This window comes from Neolamprologus multifasciatus, chromosome 15 (assembly GCF_963576455.1).
Source record: "Neolamprologus multifasciatus chromosome 15, fNeoMul1.2, whole genome shotgun sequence".
NCBI classification, from domain to species: domain Eukaryota; kingdom Metazoa; phylum Chordata; class Actinopteri; order Cichliformes; family Cichlidae; genus Neolamprologus; species Neolamprologus multifasciatus.
This window is the reverse complement of record NC_140453.1, coordinates 23,092,140-23,112,452: the sequence shown is the minus strand read 5'-3', so window position 1 is coordinate 23,112,452 and position 20,313 is coordinate 23,092,140. Positions and strand designations below refer to the sequence as shown.

General features: G+C 41.1%; 1 protein-coding gene across 2 annotated transcripts in view; it reads left to right on the top strand.

Annotated features, from left to right (window-relative positions):
- Window positions 1-20,313, top strand: part of LOC146502111 (connector enhancer of kinase suppressor of ras 3-like) — a 49,553-nt gene that overhangs the window by 18,936 nt on the left and 10,304 nt on the right. The window contains exons 2-10 of one of the 2 annotated variants that reach the window (XM_085132692.1): window positions 1,911-2,025; window positions 4,146-4,309; window positions 8,680-8,882; window positions 9,776-9,863; window positions 12,580-12,621; window positions 14,657-14,776; window positions 15,124-15,183; window positions 15,333-15,401; window positions 17,891-18,040. In XM_085132692.1, coding sequence (XP_084988818.1) covers window positions 1,938-2,025; window positions 4,146-4,309; window positions 8,680-8,882; window positions 9,776-9,863; window positions 12,580-12,621; window positions 14,657-14,776; window positions 15,124-15,183; window positions 15,333-15,401; window positions 17,891-18,040 — 984 coding nt within the window. In that variant the 5' untranslated portion in view covers window positions 1,911-1,937. The remainder of the gene's footprint in view (window positions 1-1,910; window positions 2,026-4,145; window positions 4,310-8,679; window positions 8,883-9,775; window positions 9,864-12,579; window positions 12,622-14,656; window positions 14,777-15,123; window positions 15,184-15,332; window positions 15,402-17,890; window positions 18,041-20,313) is intronic. The other variant, XM_085132693.1, reaches the window with a different exon arrangement.

The window sequence follows — 20,313 nt, the reverse complement described above, 5'->3', positions numbered from 1 at the left end:
CTGTGAGTCACTGGCAGTTTGTCTGTAAATGTCAGTGAATGAAGCAGCTGATCTGCTCCCAGCGTTGTTGTCCCTCCTCCTTCCTCTCACCTGTTTGGAAATCAATCCTCTGAAACAGGCTATGAATATTTCATCAGTCTGAACCTGAGCTCAGAGTACACTGTGAAACATTCACATTACAAGTCTGTACAAATTAGATGAACTAAAAACACAAGTACAGATACAGTTGCTTTTTTCCCCACCTATGCAGCTGATCATGTTAAAGGAATAATTATCAAACATTTTGCACCAAAGGGGACAACCAAGATGTCAACCAAATCTCTTTACATAGACACAAGCATTTTTCTCCAATATTTCGTGCTCAGTAAGAGATGATCTGAATGGACCTCTGTGGTTCAGTTTTATCCCAAGAGATAACCCTACTGTTTCAGACCATATTTGCTGAATAAACGAGGGTTTCTTTCCAGCTCTTCCTAAAGTAAGTGTTTCTTGTGGTGCTAAGGACAGAAAAGGTTCACACAGCTACCATCTGCTGTGTTTAATTATTCGTGCTGCTTGAGAAGCATCTCACAAACCAAACAACTAAACCGCCAACACAAGGCTCTCAGCAGTGTTACAGTGTGGTAATCCGGCTCGATCCTCGGCGCCTGTCAGAGGTTTGAAACGGCTTTCCGAGAGTTTGGGCCGAGCGCCAAACCCGACAGAGCAATCATCGAGATGAGGAATGATAAAAATGACTCCGCAGCTACAGAAATTAATGATGTTTTATGTATTGCTGGAACATTGGATCCAGACCTGAATGTTGGACTTGAGTTTTTATTCTTTTATCTACTTTATTTAACTTGTTAATCTCCCATAATTTGAGCAAACTGTCTAAGCCATTGGTTTTCAGACCTGAATCTATCGAACGTTTCCCATCTGAGCAGGATGTTTCTGCATCACAGGAAGAATCAAGTGTAGAAGCTTAGCAGAAACTCATGTTTGCTCATGTTATGATGGTAGTTGTCTCTGCTTTGCAGGGAGACTCAGTCTTTTGTTATCATGCTTTCATTAGCGGGCGATTTGGCTCCCGTGCGACGTTTAGCCGACCCTGCTGTGCAGCTGAGAGATTATCGGCCTCCTCGGGTGACAGTAATGTGATCCAGGCTGTCACCAACACATTCCTGCTGACTGCAAACTGCTGTCCAGCTCTGACCAACAGCAGAGGGAGTTTAGTTTGAAGTGTGGAGATGCGCTACAACCTAGAAGGAGCAGGAATTGTGGATATTTACCTGAGGAAGGTTTGGGAGTATGGTCACAGTTTCCATTTGGGTGTATTGAGAAACTTTCAGGAGCAACTGAACTGGAGCAGAAACCAAAATGAATGTGTGAAGATCTCCGATATATGAGTTCAAGGCTTTCACAGTAGTATCTCGTTTTCTTTTAGTTTGATGAATGGAGAATTTTTAATTCAAGTTTAATTTACATGCTTTAATGGAGGGATCTCAAACTTGCTCTTGTTTATCATGAACTGATCCATTGCTAAATACCACCTCAAATTAAACTAAATATATTTTGTGACAATAAAGGAGCAGTATCAGTGTCACTGTCTTTCAGTGACTTTCTCATCCCATCCACAATCTGAAGCTGCTGTTTGTGACTTGGTTAGCTCTCCACCTGCAGCAGGTTCTGGAAGCAGATCTTCAAATCAGATGCAGGACTGCTGCGTGCAGTCCAAGAAGCTGGAGTTGGAGTCTGTCATTCTGCAGGATGAGAGTGGTGACCAGATCACTCTATGAGGAAGGCTCAGTACTAAGTGCTTAACTTTAAAAATGATAGGAAGGGGATCAAAAGACAATGCATGTTTAAATCAGTTGTTTAAAGTCTGGCCCTCTGAGAATGTCCTGAAGTGTTGCCCATCCCTCCCCCAGATGGTCTAAATTTTACCCTGTTGGGGGATGAGCAGACGACCTGTGTCCTCCTGCTGGGGCCTGATTTGGAGTCCTTCCCAGACAACTTCACCCCCTCAAACTTTGCTGAAATCCTGTGAGTCTTTATTCTGTCCTTTATAAAAAAGGCCAAAATAAATCAAATCTTACCGTTGTACTAACAGTAAGCAAACAAACACGCTTTGTATTCTCGGTGCAACTCTGTGTCAGAGGCTGCTGAACTCGGAGGTGTCCCGTCAGCAGTTAGTTAAGAGGAATGTTCCTCCCTGCTGTCAGAGAGAAAGCGTGGGCCATCTGTCGTCCCGAACACAAACAGGAGTCGCAGCTTCTTTAATGACCACATGCTGGGGCAGTTGTTTTCTTCTCACCCTCCCAGACATTTTGTTGGCCAGTTGCTGCTCGGCTTCTGCATAACATCATCATCATCTGCCATTTGTTGAAAGCTTGTGTGCTAAAACTCTAACATTTATTTTTAGTATGATGCAGGATTCCTGTGGGTCATTAAAGTCTGAACTTAAATCAAGAAAAAGAACTTGTTGAAATGTTTTGAACAAAAACAATGCTGTGGAGTGAACTTTGAGATGGAGGATTTCACGCTGGCAGAACGGAGAGTTGTAGAGGCTGTTGAACTGTTAAATTGCTGTAGACAGTTCTTCTCTTTAGCGTACAATGTGTGCACGTATGCTTAATATTTTCCCATTATTGAGTTTTTCATATTCTTCCCAACCAAACACATCCAAAAACCCTGCAGCGAATATTTTCTGTGCTCATGTGCGTCAGACAGTAACTGGTGCGTGATTCCTCATTTTATTGATCCAGCTAAGAGAACTCTTTGAACTCATTCACAGAGGTCAGAGGTGAATGTTGGGTGCAAAGTGGCGCCGCTGAAACGGGCGCCATCTCCTTTGAGGTCTCATGAGGTCACGGGGCTGAAAGTGGGGTGCTGGTGGCCCGGTATGGCCCAGTATGACCATACCGGGCCACCAGAGAAAGATGTCATTAGGCATGCAAACCTGCTCATTAACCACTACTGGCAGAGCTATTAAATGTTAAATGAACCAACCCTTTATGGTTTGATGATTTGAGTATTTCTGGCATTTTAAGTGACAGTAGCCGTAGATTTGTGATGATGCTACAGAGGATTAGTGCTACGAGTTCAATACACATGAGCTCCCCGACGATGCTCACATGCACGCGTGTGGTTCAGTTGGCTGTCAAGGATTGATTCATGCCAGAAATTCAATTTGTTCTACACATGTGGGGGAAAAAGGTCTCATCCTGTTCCCTCCTTTCACAGTAAAGGTCTCTTCTCGCATATTCTCTGTTGTGATAGAGTAAGTCATGCATTAATAACTACTGCTTAAATTGTCAAATGTATTTCTTTAAATCAAATTAATTTGAGTGTTGTTCCTGCAAATGTTTCACAATAAAAGCCTCATTAAGATGTGAAGGGTTTCTGTACACTTACAAGTGCTATAGGACTTTCAATTCGAAATATACAAGAAGTGTTGAGATTGTAAGAAACAACAAAATGAGGCGACTGTAACAGAGAGACTGAGATTTTAAAAAAAAAACTAAATGGGGCTAATTAAAATTGTCCTAGCTATCTTTAGCTACTCAGGTAAAGTTAGATAAATAAAATTAGAAAAACATTATACTTGAAAGAAAGTCTAGGACTAACAAACAGACAGTAAGTTATTGAAAGAAACTTATTCCTTTATACAGGAATGTGTTTCTTGGTCTGTTATTAGGTGACAAAAATGGTTTGCTTGTTGGTTGGTTGACGGAGGTGATGGATTTAAGAAAAGGTATGGTTTGGTGAGCTGGCAGGACGCTGCCAGGCTGTTGGCTGTCACAGTGACTGACTGAGTCAATAAACGATGTTGACTCAGCAGCTGTGTTTGCTGTGAGACCTGAATGGATCATTGAGAGATGACTTTCACTGAAACTCAGATGCTGAAGTCATGCTCTGGTTTACTTGCATGTGTGTGCCTTAATAACTCCAGGCTGATTGGTGATCCATGATATACAACCTAGGAATGTGAGCGATCAACAGCACTTCCGTTATAAAACACTAATTTTATTGCGTCCCTGATGAATTTGTCAGTTTATTCAAATAAATTTCAAACCTGAATTTTGCTGAATTAAAATGGTGAATTTCATCAATAACCTGTTCTGTGAACATTAAATGTGCTTCATTGTCTTTGTCTCTCTCAGGTCTGGATGACAGCCTGCAGCAGTACATCCCATCCTTCCAACAGCTGCAGGTGGATGGGGAGAAGCTGCTCAGGATGTCCCACCAGGAGCTGCTGTCTCTGGGTGTGGCGAGGGTTGGACACCAGGAGCTGATCCTGGAGGCTGTGGATCTGCTCTGCGCTCTGGTCAGTTAGAAATCAGAAAATCCCACATTCTCTTTTTATTTCTGATAACGTTCCTGTTTAGAAATGTTCCTCTACTATATAACTGTGGATTTCAGTGTCCGCTGTCATCACTCATGAGTCAGCATGTTAAATATACCCGTTTCAAGTCCTTTGAGATATGTCTTTAGCAGTGTTGAGCTCCAATTCTTGTTCAATCAAACAATTTCTAATGATGCTGATGAGAAACTGCCAAAGCTTCTCTCTGTGTGAGACCCTGCTGAGATGGTGTCTGGACCACACAAACACCTGCCTTGTGTTACAAACCATAAAAATGTTGTAGGCGAATGCATGCACTGGAGTTAATTGAGTTAGCAGTTAGAAAAGAGAAGATCTCAATTTGAGCTTCACAGTTTGAGCTTCCATCCATTTTTGGCAACTTGTCATGTTTTTCTGGCTTGTCCTGGGAGTCCACTCCAGGGGAGACTCAGGACTGGAAATGCCTTGGAAAGTCTGGAGAGTCCAGGAAGGAGGGAGGTTTGGGAATCTTTGCTTAGACTCATTGGCTGATGCTTATAAGTTCAGCAGCAGAGCAGAAGATGATCCTTTTCTGTCCATCACTAATGGCAGTGCTTTAAACCTTGTGTAAAAGTTTCTAGAGCAAAGATTTGTTTCTTTTAAACAAAAGTTTCAATTGCATTTAAAAACAGCACCACAGCTACCACCATGCACATTACACGCTGCCTGAGGGGGCTTTAAAACAGCTCAGTGTTCATCATAACAATCATAAGACCAGTGCTGTGATCAGAATCCTACTGTGTCTGATATATTTGGACAGTTTTTCTCAGAAAGTCTGAAAACTGAGCAAGAGAGGGATTTTCTAGGAAACTACAGAGTTTATCTTCAGTTTTTTAGGTTTAATGCCACAAATGAATGAAAGTTGAGCAGTAGTTTGTGTATCTCAGGACCTAATGTGATTCTCCTGTTGTGCCCTTTAGTGGAACTGAGTTTTGGTTTAGTCGGTCGTGGCTAAAAAGTTCTGTATTCCTGTTTTCACTCAAACAAATCAATGGCAAACATTTATATGATTTCTAAAACAATTGTTTCGCTGTGAAACACAGAGCTGTGTGATATGTTTTTAATGCCCAGAAGGTGTCAAACAGGAGCAGAAATCTTTGTTTAAAAGCACGTCAGTTATGCATGAAAATCAGTAATGAATGAAATAATCAGTGACTTGAGCCGATGACACGTGGACATTGAAACAAAGAGACGACAGAAGAGTAAATGATCCGGTGACTCAGCATGGAGAACGTCATAAGAGGAAACTTCATCTATCAGAGTTAATATTGGAAGGAAAACAGAAAGGGTAGCAGTGATGTTGAAATGAAATTATCCTGAAAGTCACTCCAGCTTAGGCTGGTTAACCATATCCAGACACAAAGGTGGAGTTAACTAGCAGGTAGGTTGGTTTGCAAAAGGCAGACTGTATGTGCGAATCACCTGACCCTGAAAAACTAACATTGAGGCTTCATAATAGCTGTGTGGTGGCTGCAGTCTTTGGTGTGACCCGTTTAAAGTTTGGAAGCACACACAGAGCCCCTCAGTCAGCTGTTTATGGGCTCTAACGTCTGTGTGGTGGTGAAAAGGGGGATTTACAGGCTGTGCTGAGGTTTAATGTTGTGACTGGCCTGAATAGGATTCAGTGGCTTTTTTTAAATGGAGACTGACACTCTGCTGTACCCGCCAACAAATGGTGACAATAAAAGAACAAGTGACCACAACAGACCCTTATCAACCGCACTAACTACAAATTACTGTGTCTACCGTATCAACCTTTCTCCAGTATAGTTGTTCAGATTGTCTGACTGCTGTCTGATAATATGACATTTACACGCAGACATTTGTTTGTAACTGAACTTTTCAATGTTTGTTTAAATGTGAAAAGCATTAAAACACAGAATATTTTATTGGCTGAAGATAAGATTCCTAAAACTCCCAACATTTCAGGGAAAAGTCTTTTTTATATATATTTTTATATATATGGCTTTTCCTCATGACAGCCATCCCTCAAGAGTTTGTACATTAAAAGCAATGCATTGTCCGGGATTGTAACATTTAGTCCTTTACTGAATCGTTGGTACAGTGGGGGATTTGCCCAAATAAATGACAATTTATTTGCTTCTGGTTTATAACAGCTTTGTCTGTCATATGATTCAGTCTTTAGGAATGTCATAAGGAAAGGCAACTTAAAGAGTGCTAGTCAGACCCCTCCTTATACTGTATTTGTGTTTGCAATTAGCTGATCTTTATTAGATTCCTGACCCCAGGTAAGGCTGAACAACCTGATACTGACAGTAGCGTATTTCAGAGCTTTAGTCTGTATCCCACATCCTCCCTCAGCCATGTGACGGGGACAAGCAACGTGTCATTTCCTGAAATGCTTTCACTTACCTCTGGAAAAATACAGTTATGACATCACACTGAAACTAACCAATCAATGCTGCGATCAGAGCACACACAGCTCCAAAGTTTCAGGGAGCATTTTCCTGCAGCATTCAAGCGAGGTCAAATGATGTGTTGTGGGTATTTTTTGCAGTATGAGGCAGAGTTGGCTGCATTTTGGGGTGGAGCAGGAAACAGATGTGACCCTCCCACCTGTTAGAGACCCCCCCCCCCTCCCCTGACACACACACACATTCAAACAGTTTTCAGCATGTAGAGGAAGAGTTTTGTTCCAGCGTCTTGTCACATGATCAGTTTTCAACTGAGGCTCATTTAACAGAACAAGAGAGGCTTTTTCTCTCCCGACTTTAACCCTTAGTACATACCACAGACTTATTCTGATAATTGGAGTGACATTAGGCAGCCACAGGCTCTTAATGACCCAGATTTTGTGTAACAATCATGATGCATTCAATGATCAGGGAGGCCTGCAGTTGGGTTCACCGCTGTTGAAGGAAAAAGATGTTTTTGTTTCAGCTCAGGTCTCCTGATTGACTGGAGGCAGCCGTCTCTGTTCCACAACAGACGTAAGAAATTACAGAGATGATGCTCTGGGGATAATAATGTGGAAGAAAGGAAAAGAGCATTGTTTTATACTGACAGTTACATTAAACATTTTCTATAGATTTTGATGTGTTTGGCATATTAATTTATCCAGATGTTGCCAAGATTTGTGGTTTATGTTGCCTTTTAAAAATTATGTTGTGTGCAGATTGTGTGAGATAGTTGTTCTCTCTCTTCTTTATGATTTTTGGCATATCTCCATATGAACAAAGTGGAGCTGACACAATTAATCTGCTACCAGAGAAGCTTCTATTTAAGTGAGATGATGATGATAATTTGTTGGTTCAGTTTGTTCAAATGTGCAGATTGGGTACTTTCTCTGTTTTTGATGACCTTATAAATTTTGTTTTTTGTGCATACAAACGCTATGACAAGACGATGATTGATCTGTAATACTTCTAGAGATCTTTCACTTCAGTGCCGTCATTTTCTGAAAGTTTTAAAATACTCGAACCTCCTAAAAACCTTCTGATAGTTATGCTCCTTATTTCACTCCATCACAGCTCGGCATCATCCTGAGCTCTTTTCTGATTGACACCTAGGGATCACATCTTTTCTAACACGATTTGAAAGTTCTGCCTGAAACATGAGGTCAGGTGTCATGTTCTGTTATGAAGGACGTGTTTTCTGCGTTCAGTCAAGGTGGAAGGTCGATTTGGCTCCAGACAGATGTTTTGTTTGTCTTTGAGCGTCATGACGCCTCAAACATCTGAATCGCTGCAGGCGACAAAGTGAATCAAAGGTCGTGTTCAGACCTGCAGCTGTAATAACACATAAACGTAACACATCTGCACTTATTCATAAAAATAAACAAAAAGGTATCAGATTTATTAAACTGATTAATTAAACACGTGGCATTGATGAGTCATTTCACTGTGAGTCATTTAGTTTGAAGTTGATGTGGTGGGGGATTTTTTTTTTTTAAGTCACATAATCGCTATGGCGACTGGTTTGCAGGAATGTGTGTGGGTTTTTTTTGTGTGTGTGTGTGTGTGTGTGTGTGTTTTCATTAGGGAGACAGGGTGTGTTTGTGGTCAAGGGTCGTGGGAATCTCTAAATTCCCTCCAATCATTCCTGAACATTGTTGTATGTTCTCAAACAAAAAGTACTTTGAGGTGCAAAACACAATGTGGACTCCTCAAACTGCAGCTTTGTGCAGTGTAACATTTCCGCAGTGCCCCTTTCAGAGTTTCCTGTGGCAGCATACTTGTGCTAAGGTTAGTGAGCCAGGAAATAGTGACAGTGCTGATGGGAAGTGTAGTCTTTATGTTTAATAATTGAGTAAGAAGCAGGTTTGTTTCACTGAATCTTTCATCTTTCTTTAACAGAACTATGGCGTGGAGTCGGACAACCTGAAGACTTTGGTGGGGAAGATGAGAACAGCGCACCACAACCTGAGCAGCGCCGTGACGCAGCGCAGGAAGAACCCCGCCTACCACAGCAAAAATTCCAATCAGCCCACCAATGAATTCCTCACTGCCGTGGTCGAACTGATCGGCACCGCCAAGAATCTGCTGGCCTGGCTGGACAGGTAACCACGACGGCATTCAGAGTATCCTGGTGTTAAAAACAAAACATTATTTGCTCATTAAAACAACCGCGCTCTCCTAAAAAGCATAAAAATAAAACTGGATACCGTGATGTCACAGTTGATGTTTTCATCCAGGCTTTCTTTTGGATTTGTAAATTTAGCTGTACTTGCATAATTACTCACACAACACTTTCACTAACATGGCATTTGTTTTTATTAACGTGTCAGTCAGAAGTTCACTAATAACGTGCAGCTCAGTGCACAACTTTGTTCCTTCTAAGATAGTGGTTGTACTCTCCCCTCCGTTCTGATTATTTTAGTATCGTGTTTCCTCGCAGCGCTGCTCCAGTTTACTGCATCGCCACTTTGACTCCTTCAGCTTTTTTGCAGCTTGTATCAGCTTGAAACACATTCCAGCTTGGCTGCAGCAGCTGGAAACAAACATGGATGCCCCATAATGCACCTGACATCTGAAGTGTGTCAGCTCGCTCACCCAGAAACACCTGGGGCCACTTTTTATTCAGTGTGCATCCAGTTATCTCATCCAAAATGTTTTCATACTCGATATGTTTGGGTTGGAACAGCTATTATGATCTGAAGTTAATGAAAACTTACAGAAAGTCAAATTTTCATTAATTTCTTTGATGTTCAGTCCTTTTTTAAAATGTATAAGTGTTCATCATTGCATGCTGTTTTGTTTCACTGTTTTTCACTTGCTTACCATTGGCTGTTCAGTCGATCAGTGTAAAGCAGTAAAAGATCAGAGGTAGTGTATAAATAAAGACCAAATAGTCTGCGGCCCTGCTCGTATTTTGAATCCGTTTTAAAACGTTGCCCTGTTGTCTGCCAGCACTGACACGATTCTATAATTTTAGTTTCTCTCTTCTTGCTAGGACTCCTCTGTCGAGTGCCAATGACTTCACCTCAACCAAAGGCAAGATCATCCAGCTGTGTTTGGAGCTCACCTCCACCGTCCAGAAGGTCAGTGACGCTCAGACGCCGCTCTGTGTTTTCTTCAGTGTTTCTGTGCTTTCCTGAGTAATTAACAGATCCACTCTGGGAAATACAATCTCCACATGAGACCTTAAAAGAGAAACAGATCTCTGATGTTCTCTGTGTGCAGCAACTTGTCATAAAGACACATCACAGAGAGGAAGGAGGTCATGAACTAAAATGTTTATTTTCTGGATCTGTTGTTGTTGGTGGTGGTGATGATCATGAAGAAGCTCCAGATAACAAGTATACATGAACAAAGTCATTTTGATGGCATATCTCCTTCCGATAGCTGTAATAAACCAAAACAAACAAGAAACTGAGATCCTTACATGTTTCATACTTTAGAAACTTTGAGATAATTACTAAAATGTAAATGAAAGCACAAGATGTGGAACTGCAACAAAACCAGTTCATGGAGAGTGGGAAATGTCAAGTTTGTGTCCTGAATACATTTTAAAAGTTTTACATTTATAATTAAGAAGCATCCCAGTTCTGTGAAGACGTATATTCATGCACCATCCAGCAGCTGCTGCCCAAAGAACATGTCATCTAAGCAGTTTTACACTTATTGAGGGACAGAGTAAGCTATAGACTGTATTTTAAAGATGGACATACCCCTGATGTCAGGTTTTGAACACATTTTGAAGCCTCAGTTTTCACATTTTGGTAGTCCACTTTACTGGTGCCAGAAGTGACCATTTGGTTGAGGTAGTGGATTGCTAAGTTATCAGCTAATGCTAGCTGGCTTGATTATAAAACCTGCGAATTTCTCTTAATTTCAATGTCTTTACCACACAGAGGAATAATATTTGTCAGAAAGTTGCATTAAAATGCTCTAAACGCACTGACAGCAAAAACATAGTTGGGAAGTTTACCTGAGGTGAAGCCTAACAAACGGAGACTGGCTACAACCACTCACGTGCTTTTCACCTGTCATTTAAAGTGACAGGCCCCTAATTATACACAAGCATAAACTAATACCACTTAAGAGACTTTTTAAAAAATTCACTCACTGTACAGTTACCACGAGGAGGGGAATTAGCGTCACAGAACAGTTTGTTTCACATCTCCTGCTTCTCAGCTATCAGTTATCCCATAAAGAAAAGTGAAAGAAATCAGGTTTTCTCAGCTCTGTCAATGCTAAATCCACAGCTTAAGGATCTATTCTATTCAAAGTCTTGTGCAACCAAGCATAAAGTCATGAATCAGTGATGAATTGTATGTAACCCTTTACATCGTTGCAGAGTCTACCTGAGGCAGTCGTGCTGTTACACACAAAATATGAGGGAACTAATTGTGTGAGAAGTTCAAACATGATGCATATTAATGCAGCTGAGGCGTACAGACATGTTTTATGCAACGGCAGAATACTTCAGCTGCAAATCAGCCAGACGTTTCATTAGTTTGGAACTTTATAATTTCCTTTAGGAACGGCAGAAGTTTGTTTCAGAGCTTCACATTTTGCAATAAGCTGATGTCTCTTCATTTATTGAAGTATTCCGAAGCGGCCGTGCACTTGGATGTTTTCTGCAGCGTGCCACCTCCCTGCATGTGTCTGCAGAGCTTTCTGAGGCGTCGCCCTGCTGCGCTGTCATGCAATCATCCTGTCAGCGTGTTTACGGGGAACTGTTATTTCTCCGACCGCAGCAGGAATCCTCTCGGTGTCTCTGGGAGGCGTTCACCATCCCTGCCTCCTGGTTTCACTCTCCTGTAGGCTGTCATTTCTCAAATATTTGTTTTGCCGCTGATTCCCTTTCTCCTTTCCCGTGTCTGTTTGCCACACTCACAGTTCTGGCTTCTGAATGGAAAACCTGCCAAATTTGATATGAGCAAGTTCTCCTTTTCCCCAGATGTGAAAATGCTCCACTGCATCTGTTTTCTGAAACAAAAAACTTCTTTAACCATCAAGTTGAAAATATTCTGTCTGCTGTACAGTAACATGATATTAGCCTGAAAGTTCTTTCCAAATACAGAACAACATAGAAATAAATTTACTGTCATCATGACTTTTAATTCTCTTCCATAACTAATTGTAAAGGTATGACTGTCAAGGCGAGACCCCATACAAAACACAGCTGTAGTTGTTTGGCAAGGGAATGTTGTGTGGAGAAAGTCTTATTTGGCAAAATTAAAAAATTTAATTTTGCCAAATTAAATATTTAAATAATATTGTAATTTAAAAAATTACAATATTAGAAAATTGATCAGAAAACGGTAAGAATAGGAGTTAAAGAAGAGGAGGGTGAAGCATTGATTGATTGCCATCACTGAATGACATTGTATGGAGATTTTGTTTGATATCAGATTTTACAAATTCAGTCTTCTAACCTGAAATATTACCAAGGACATCCAGACTTCAGATCTGTGTTCATGAACTTCTCGTCCATCCTGACACCTAATTCAATTTAGCGTGAACAGTATTTGCTTTTGAAGCAATACTAAATTGGGTCACATAGTTTAATCATGTGACTCTGTTTTCCTTACCAGCATGGGTAATTTCCCAACTCTTATCAGTTGTTTTTGTGTCATACACCACTTCAAAATAAAAGCATAAAATTAAAAAAAACCAAAGGCAGGGGCTGCCTTGTTTCTCTGATATTTTTTTGTTTTTTGTTTTCTCTCACAGTGATGATAATAAAGCAGATGTTGGACAGATGTTTGTGAGATCTCTTAGTCTCTGTGTTTATGTCTGTAATTCCAGGACTGCACAGTTTATGAGATGGAGGAAAAGATTCTGGAAGTGGTGAGTGCTGCTTTTGCTTTTCTTTCCTCTGTTCGAACATAGTAGAAGAGGTGTGTGTGTGTGCGTGCGTGCGTGCGTGTGTGTGTGCGTGTGTGTGTGCGTGTGCGTGTGTGTGCGTGTGCGTGCGTGCGTGTGTAAGCTGCAGGTTTGTGTATTCGGCTCAGGCACATCCACTTCCTGTCTTAGATAAGACTTCCTGTTGTTTCAGGATCCACACTTGGATGAAGTTCAGTCACTTTCCTTCTCATAGCCAGTTTGTCATGTGACCACTTTTTATACAGTAGCTCAGTCACCTTGAAGAAGGCCAGCTCCTTGTCAGCTGTGGGCTGTTACAGCAGTGGATGTTCATTTTAAACATGCACATTGTTTAAATTCATGTGGTCAGAGGATATTTGATATGTAAGTAATCAGAGTTTTCTTACACAGGAAAAGCTCTTTGAGTCTACTTTTTCTGTACTCGTCACATCTATAAGACATTAACTTGGGCAAACTTGGCTTATAGTGACAAGTGGACAGAAAAGCTTCAGCTTACAGTAAACAGAACGTGTCTGGAAATGGACCTGATGTTTTATGTACACACGGTTTTAATCCTCATGGAGACAGATGGGCGAGTATAATGTGAATAAAAGTGTTTTTCATGAACTAAAGATTTAGTCCTAAAAACTGTTGAAATATAACATTGGTTTTGCATTATTTTTTTTAGTAATATTTCCAGTACTTTATGGGATAAATATTTACGAAGCAAATTTACTTTGTTTTTGTAAGGGGAGCAATAAAGTCACCATATTTGAAAAAAACAAACAGCAGGAAGCTGACCAGCTATATCCCCAGAGGAGCATGTTTTCCTGGTTTACTTGTAATTTCTTGCTGGTTTGTGTTTTCCTGGTCAGCTCTTGGCTTCCCATGAGCTCGGGCTCGGTGCTGCGCTCCAGGCCTGGGTGTCTGGTCATTTGTGATGATAATATGAGGCTGTTCTCGTTCTGCAGAAGCGTCAAGAGTCAGACTAAATTTAGAGCGCTTTATAGTCATCATGAGAGATGTAAACTAAGACCACCATGCTGCCAATGGCTTTCTGTCTTGAATCATGTTTTATTCTTTATTCGAGAGAAAGCGCATGACAAAAGGTACCTTGTTTTGTTTTCAGCCCAATGATATTACACAAGCTATAAAACACTAAAATGTAACCACAAGACAAGTCATAAAATCAAATATGCAGTTGATGTTGTTTAAAATGTAACCGTGAAACTCAAGCAGTGTACAAGCTGGTGTGTAGAGTTTGATTCCAGAAGGTTAGCAGTCAGAAATGTATTATTTTATTATTTATATAATTAGACATTGTTGCATATGGTCAATGGTCAAAACGGTACTTGCAGTTCAAGGAACGCCACTTAAAAAATGGTAACCAATAATTTTCTCGATTAGATCATGGAAACAAGATAATTATTGTCAAGTCTTTCAATTGTGAAATCCAAACCAGCACATTTATTCTTAACTGTGCACATGTTTTTTTCTACAGCAGGGTAGGGCTTAACCAACAACAGCAATATGAAAAACTGGTGTTAAATAAGGCAACACAGACTTTAACTCATATTTACACAAACCAGTCAGGTGCATAGTCATCACCTCGGGCCCATTTTGAGGATGGAAAGGCCCAGGTGTATATATCGCAAACCTACATAGATACGCACCTACATAATGAATGACACCTATACAAAATCAATGTAACCCACGTATATGCATAATTATAAACCGCTAATTATACAAAATAACAATGTTTTCCTGGCATTTTTTAATAACTACCAGGTGGGTGACACCTGTGGTTTCAAAAAGGCTTCCAGTTTTATAAAAGTCTATAAAATCTGAATCAGACTTGTATCTTTTGAAATAATTTTTGGGGTTGCAGTATGGGACAGAAGAGTGAGCAGTGTAATAACACACTGTAATACACTTGTTGCCTGATAACTGGGTGAACACTTGCATGTATCCATCCATTGGACAAGCTGAACCTATTTGTATATATTTTCTTATTTTTCAGTCCCGAGCGCTCAACAGCATCTGTGAGAAGACTGTCCAAGCAACTTCTGACCCCGCAAAAAGGGAAATGTCCTGTTTGGAGGAGGTTCACATCACTAATGTCAAGCCTGGGGAGGGATTGGTGAGGATTTTTTTTTAAAGGGCATAGAATAAAAAAAGAAAATACACAAATGGGACAGAAATTATCATTTCCCTGTTGGGCTATGTCAGCGGGATGCCGCTGTCCGATAAGTACTGACTGCTGTAAAAAGAAAAACCCACAATATGACCCCACTTCCCCTCAGAATCACTAACAGGTATTTTAGTGCTACGCCATGAACCACAGCCAGCGTTGAATCAAAAACAGAAACAGATGTAGGTCCAGAAAGGAAACCCCCACCGCCACCGCTGCAGCGAGGAATTACAGAGGAACTGTGGGAGGTGTATTTATGCAGAAGATCCATGTTTAAGTTCTGTTTTATCTTTCAGGGGATTTACATCAAATCCACCTACGACGGGCTTCACGTCATCACGGGAACAACAGAAAACGTGAGTGAGCCTCTGGGTCTTCTTCGCCACTCATGTGCCATTTATAGACTTAAAAAGATCTCTCCTGAAAGTCTTCATCACTACCAGAGATCATTGAAACATGCAGTCAATGAAATGTTAGTCTGTTAAACTCTTTGTGTGCTGTTCAGTCTCCGGCAGATAAAACCCAGAGGATTCACGCTGGAGATGAAGTCATTCAAGTCAACAAACAGACAGTGGTGAGTCGAATAGCCACAAGTTTCTCATCATTTTGGGAAATGGCCTTAGTCATTTTCTTAGATGGAGAGATCCCACACACGTCTGTGAGGCAGGACGTACAGTGGGGCAAAAAAGTATTTAGTCAGCCACCGATTGTGCAAGTTCCCCCACTTAAAATGATGACAGAGGTCAGTAATTTGCACCAGAGGTACACTTCAACTGTGAGAGACAGAATGTGAAAAAAAAATCCATGAATTCACATGGTAGGATTTGTAAAGAATTTATTCGTAAATCAGGGTGGAAAATAAGTATTTGGTCAATAACAAAAATACAACTCAATACTTTGTAACATAACCTTTGTTGGCAATAACAGGTCAAACGTTTACTATAGGTCTTTACCAGGTTTGCACACACAGTAGCTGGTATTTTGGCCCATTCCTCCATGCAGATCTTCTCAAGAGCAGTGATGTTTTGGGGCTGTCGCCGAGCAACACGGACTTTCAACTCCCGCCACAGATTTTCTATGGGGTTGAGGTCTGGAGACTGGCTAGGCCACTCCAGGACTTTCAAATGCTTCTTACGGAGCCACTCCTTTGTTGCCCGGGCGGTGTGTTTTGGATCATTGTCATGTTGGAAGACCCAGCCTCGTTTCATCTTCAAAGTTCTCACTGATGGAAGGAGGTTTTGGCTCAAAATGTCACGATACTTGGCCCCATTCATTCTGTCCTTAACACGGATCAGTCGTCCTGTCCCCTTGGCAGAAAAACAGCCCCATAGCATGATGTTTCCACCCCCATGCTTCACAGTAGGTATGGTGTTCTTGGGATGCAACTCAGTATTCTTCTTCCTCCAAACACGACGAGTTGAGTTTATACCAAAATGTTCTACTTTGGTTTCATCTGACCACATGACATTCTCCCAATCCTCTGCTGTATCATCCATGTGCTCTCTGGCAAACTTCAGACGGGCCTGGACATGCACTGGCTTCAGCAGCGGAACACGTCTGGCACTGCGGGATTTGATTCCCTGCCGTTGTAGTGTGTTACTGATGGTGACCTTTGTTACTTTGGTCCCAGCTCTCTGCAGGTCATTCACCAGGTCCCCCCGTGTGGTTCTGGGATCTTTGCTCACCGTTCTCATGATCATTTTGACCCCACGGGATGAGATCTTGCGTGGAGCCCCAGATCGAGGGAGATTATCAGTGGTCTTGTATGTCTTCCATTTTCTGATGATTGCTCCCACAGTTGATTTTTTTCACACCAAGCTGCTTGCCTATTGTAGATTCACTCTTCCCAGTCTGGTGCAGGTCTACAATTCTTTTCCTGGTGTCCTTCGAAAGCTCTTTGGTCTTGGCCGTGGCGGAGTTTGGAGTCTGACTGGTTGAGGCTGTGGACAGGTGTCTTTTATACAGATGATGAGGTCAAACAGGTGCCATTCATACAGGTAACGAGTGGGGGACAGAAAAGCTTCTTACAGAAGACGTTACAGGTCTGTGAGAGCCAGGGATTTTCCTTGTTTGAGGTGACCAAATACTTATTTTCCACCCTGATTTACGAATAAATTCTTTACAAATCCTACCATGTGAATTCATGGATTTTTTTTTCACATTCTGTCTCTCACAGTTGAAGTGTACCTCTGGTGCAAATTACTGACCTCTGTCATCATTTTAAGTGGGGGAACTTGCACAATTGGTGGCTGACTAAATACTTTTTTGCCCCACTGTAGCTTCAACACTTGACTGTAGTGTCAAGTACCTGAGGATTCTCAGGTATTAGTTGTAGAACAATCTTCTTGGATGACACGTGAAACATATTCACAAACTTCACAAAGTCCAGCTGTCTCTTTTTTTTTTTTCAAGCGACAAGTTGTATCTTCTTTATTTTGTCTTATGTATAAACTGAAGTGTTGTGACTTTTCAGTATACAGGACTTTTTCCTTTCTGTCACATATTTAGTGCTACAACAGTGAACACTCATGTTAAACGTGGCCTTGTGAAATAAAAGGTCAGACTTCAGACTCTGAACCATTTCGGATAGGCAAAGAAAACACAAGCTCCACCCACCTACAGTTCAGATATGCTTATTTTTAGCAGGAGCAGCCAATCAGAAGGAAGTTGGCTTTAACATGTTTTTCACTAATGAAGATATCACAATATTTATTAAATGTACATACTCCAAATAATTATTAGTGAGATTTATAGATTTTACAATCATGAAAATGCAAATGCATTGATGTTAATAAAATATTTATTATCATGTAAGTGTAAATGTGATGTGAATTACATGAAACTGACTGTAAGCCAATAAACAGCTTGTTTCAGACAGTACTAAACCAAGGCCAAGTATAAGAGGTGGATCCGTTTCTGCAGGTTTCATGACAGTTCACAGCTCACAGTACGTGAAATGCTTCCTTAAACGCTGAAGTTCAGGGTCGTGAAGTTTAAGGTCTTTCCTCATGCTAGCGCTCTCTAGAGGCTGCAATTCTCTGACTTTTGCTCTGGTTGGTCCAGGTGGGCTGGCAGCTAAAGCACCTGGTGGGGAAGTTGAGGGCGGAGTCTGGAGGGGTTGTCTTGATGCTGAAGAAGAGGCCCTCTGGACCTTCTGCCAGCTTCACACCGGCTCCACTGAAAAACCTGCGCTGGAGGCCGCCGCTTGTGCAGGTGAGCCGCCACTTGTATTGTGCTGAAGTGCTTCTCCAGGGACTGTCTACTCCTTTTCATCCTTCCTGAAGGAGGCCCTCTGTGGTGGCAGATTGTTCTCCTGTCGTGGAGAGGTCAAATGATGTGGGAAATCCCAAGCTGGAGTAGAAATGAACAAGTACTTGTGTTGCAGTTTTTCTACCCTATTTATCCACAAGTTCTACATAGTTTGATGAAACCAAAAACATGATGACTGCACAATAAAAATGAGGAATTCAGGCCTAAAGTTCTGTGTAAAATGCAACGCTTGAACATGATCTGGAGTCTTTTGATTTCTAATGTATTCTCGCTTCTCTTTTTCGCTGTAACATGAGCTCAGTATTCGGACTTCCCAAAATGAATCTGAAATGCAGATTAACAGTCCTAACAGCCCCCGGCTCAGGAGTGTTTATTTGTGTGCTTGTATGGACAAAAAGAGAATTTTCATCAGAGAAAAACTTCGCAGCAGAATTGATCAGGTAGTCTGTATGTCCTGAAATCTCAAATTCGCTACATTACCTGGTTTTTTCTTACACACAGACATTTTTGTGAACTCAGTCACTGAGAAACTGAAGGTTTTATTTCCCCATCAACAGATAAATCAGTGTTTGGCGTAACACGTACTCAAACCTGTTTGCTTCTCCATTGCTTTGCTGATGCACATCAACAGAATTTTAAAACATCAAAATTCACAATAAAGCTTTTATGATTCACTTTCCTGTTTTGTCATCAGGATTGAAACAGTGACACAAATTCACCCAATAAAACTGACTGATTATAATCCAGCGTTTACTTGTTAACACACTTCTCTTCACTGTAAAACAAAGAAGTTGTCTGATAAAGTCCTTGTTAAGATTTTTTTTTTTGTTCTTCTAATATTAAAACATGCAAACATGTTCTTGTAAACCTCTAAAATTAAACAATGAGCTTGTAAAGGGCAAATTTTGAAGATACAACATTTTCTGAACATTTGACCTTGAAGAAGAGCTCAACATAACGTGATATTTAGAATCACCATATCATTTCTTACATGTTTATATGTTGTCAATACAAACAATGGCATTAAGAAACATAGTTTGAAATAGCTCTACATAACTTTATTGACACTTTGGCCCTCAGATTCATCTACTGGCCCTGAAAAAGAAGTGAGGAGAGGTTCCTTTTCCTGGTTCAAACTGGACATTTGGGACTGATTGTGTTTTTGATTTTAGAGAAGTCTACGTTTTTTCCTGTGGGGGAAAAAAAAGAGAAAGAAAAAGCACGAGTGCACAAAGTTCCGGTTAATAACGGTAAATGTGGAAGGATAATGGATTCTTTCTGCAGAATTTTCAAGGTGAGGCGTAGTTGACGCAGGTCCTGAACCTGCAGCAGCTGTAGTGTTGTGACAGACATCACTGTATGAAAGTGAAGCAGACTGTGTCGGTAAGAAAATCAAGCTGCTCGTGGTGGTTTTCAGTCTTTGTCGTAGCTTTGAGGTTTTGATTTGAGCAGAAAACACAGCAGCCACTCAGTCTGCAGCTCCTCTGAGGTGAGTGGGTGAAACAATGGAGCCCTTCTTCCCTTTTCCTGAAAAGAAGGATAGGGAAAAACTCTGCGTTGATGTCAGATCTGCGGTGGCTGACTCACACTTCAGTTCACAATGTGACAATCCTGCATTCACCATACCACCTTCAGGGGTTTTGTGCTGACAGGGGTCCAGGATGTGTGTGTTTAGGGGAGATAGGAATCCAGAAAGGCGCTGGGTAGCTCAGCTGATGAGCTCAGGCTCTAATCTCAGTCTTTCAAAACAGATCTGAGATCTCTTATCTCATCGTCACTCCCACCATTCACTTCAAAGGTTACGCCACCTGCACTTACATTCGTTTATCTTTTGTTTTGTGAAGTGGGAACAATGACAAGCCTGAAACTATTAGAATGAGTAATAATAAGTTAAGAATAAGTTAGCTCAGTCAGTTTGGTGTTTAAAAACAGATGACTGAATCAAGTAGCAAAGACCGGGGTCACTAATGGAACCTCTTATTCTTATTTTGTGAGACAAGTGCTCTACCACTGGAGCCACACCCACCCAGGTGAACTCATCTGTCAGTGTTGGGGAATTAAGGTCATGTCAGAAAACAGGGGGGAGGGGGGGGGGGGGAGAATGGCATAAACTGAGTTAACATGACAAACAAGTTATCCCAAAAACTGCATTGCTGTGTTTTAAATGTCCGTGTTTTATGTGGGTTAATGGAAGAGCAAGAAAGTGAGAAACTGCA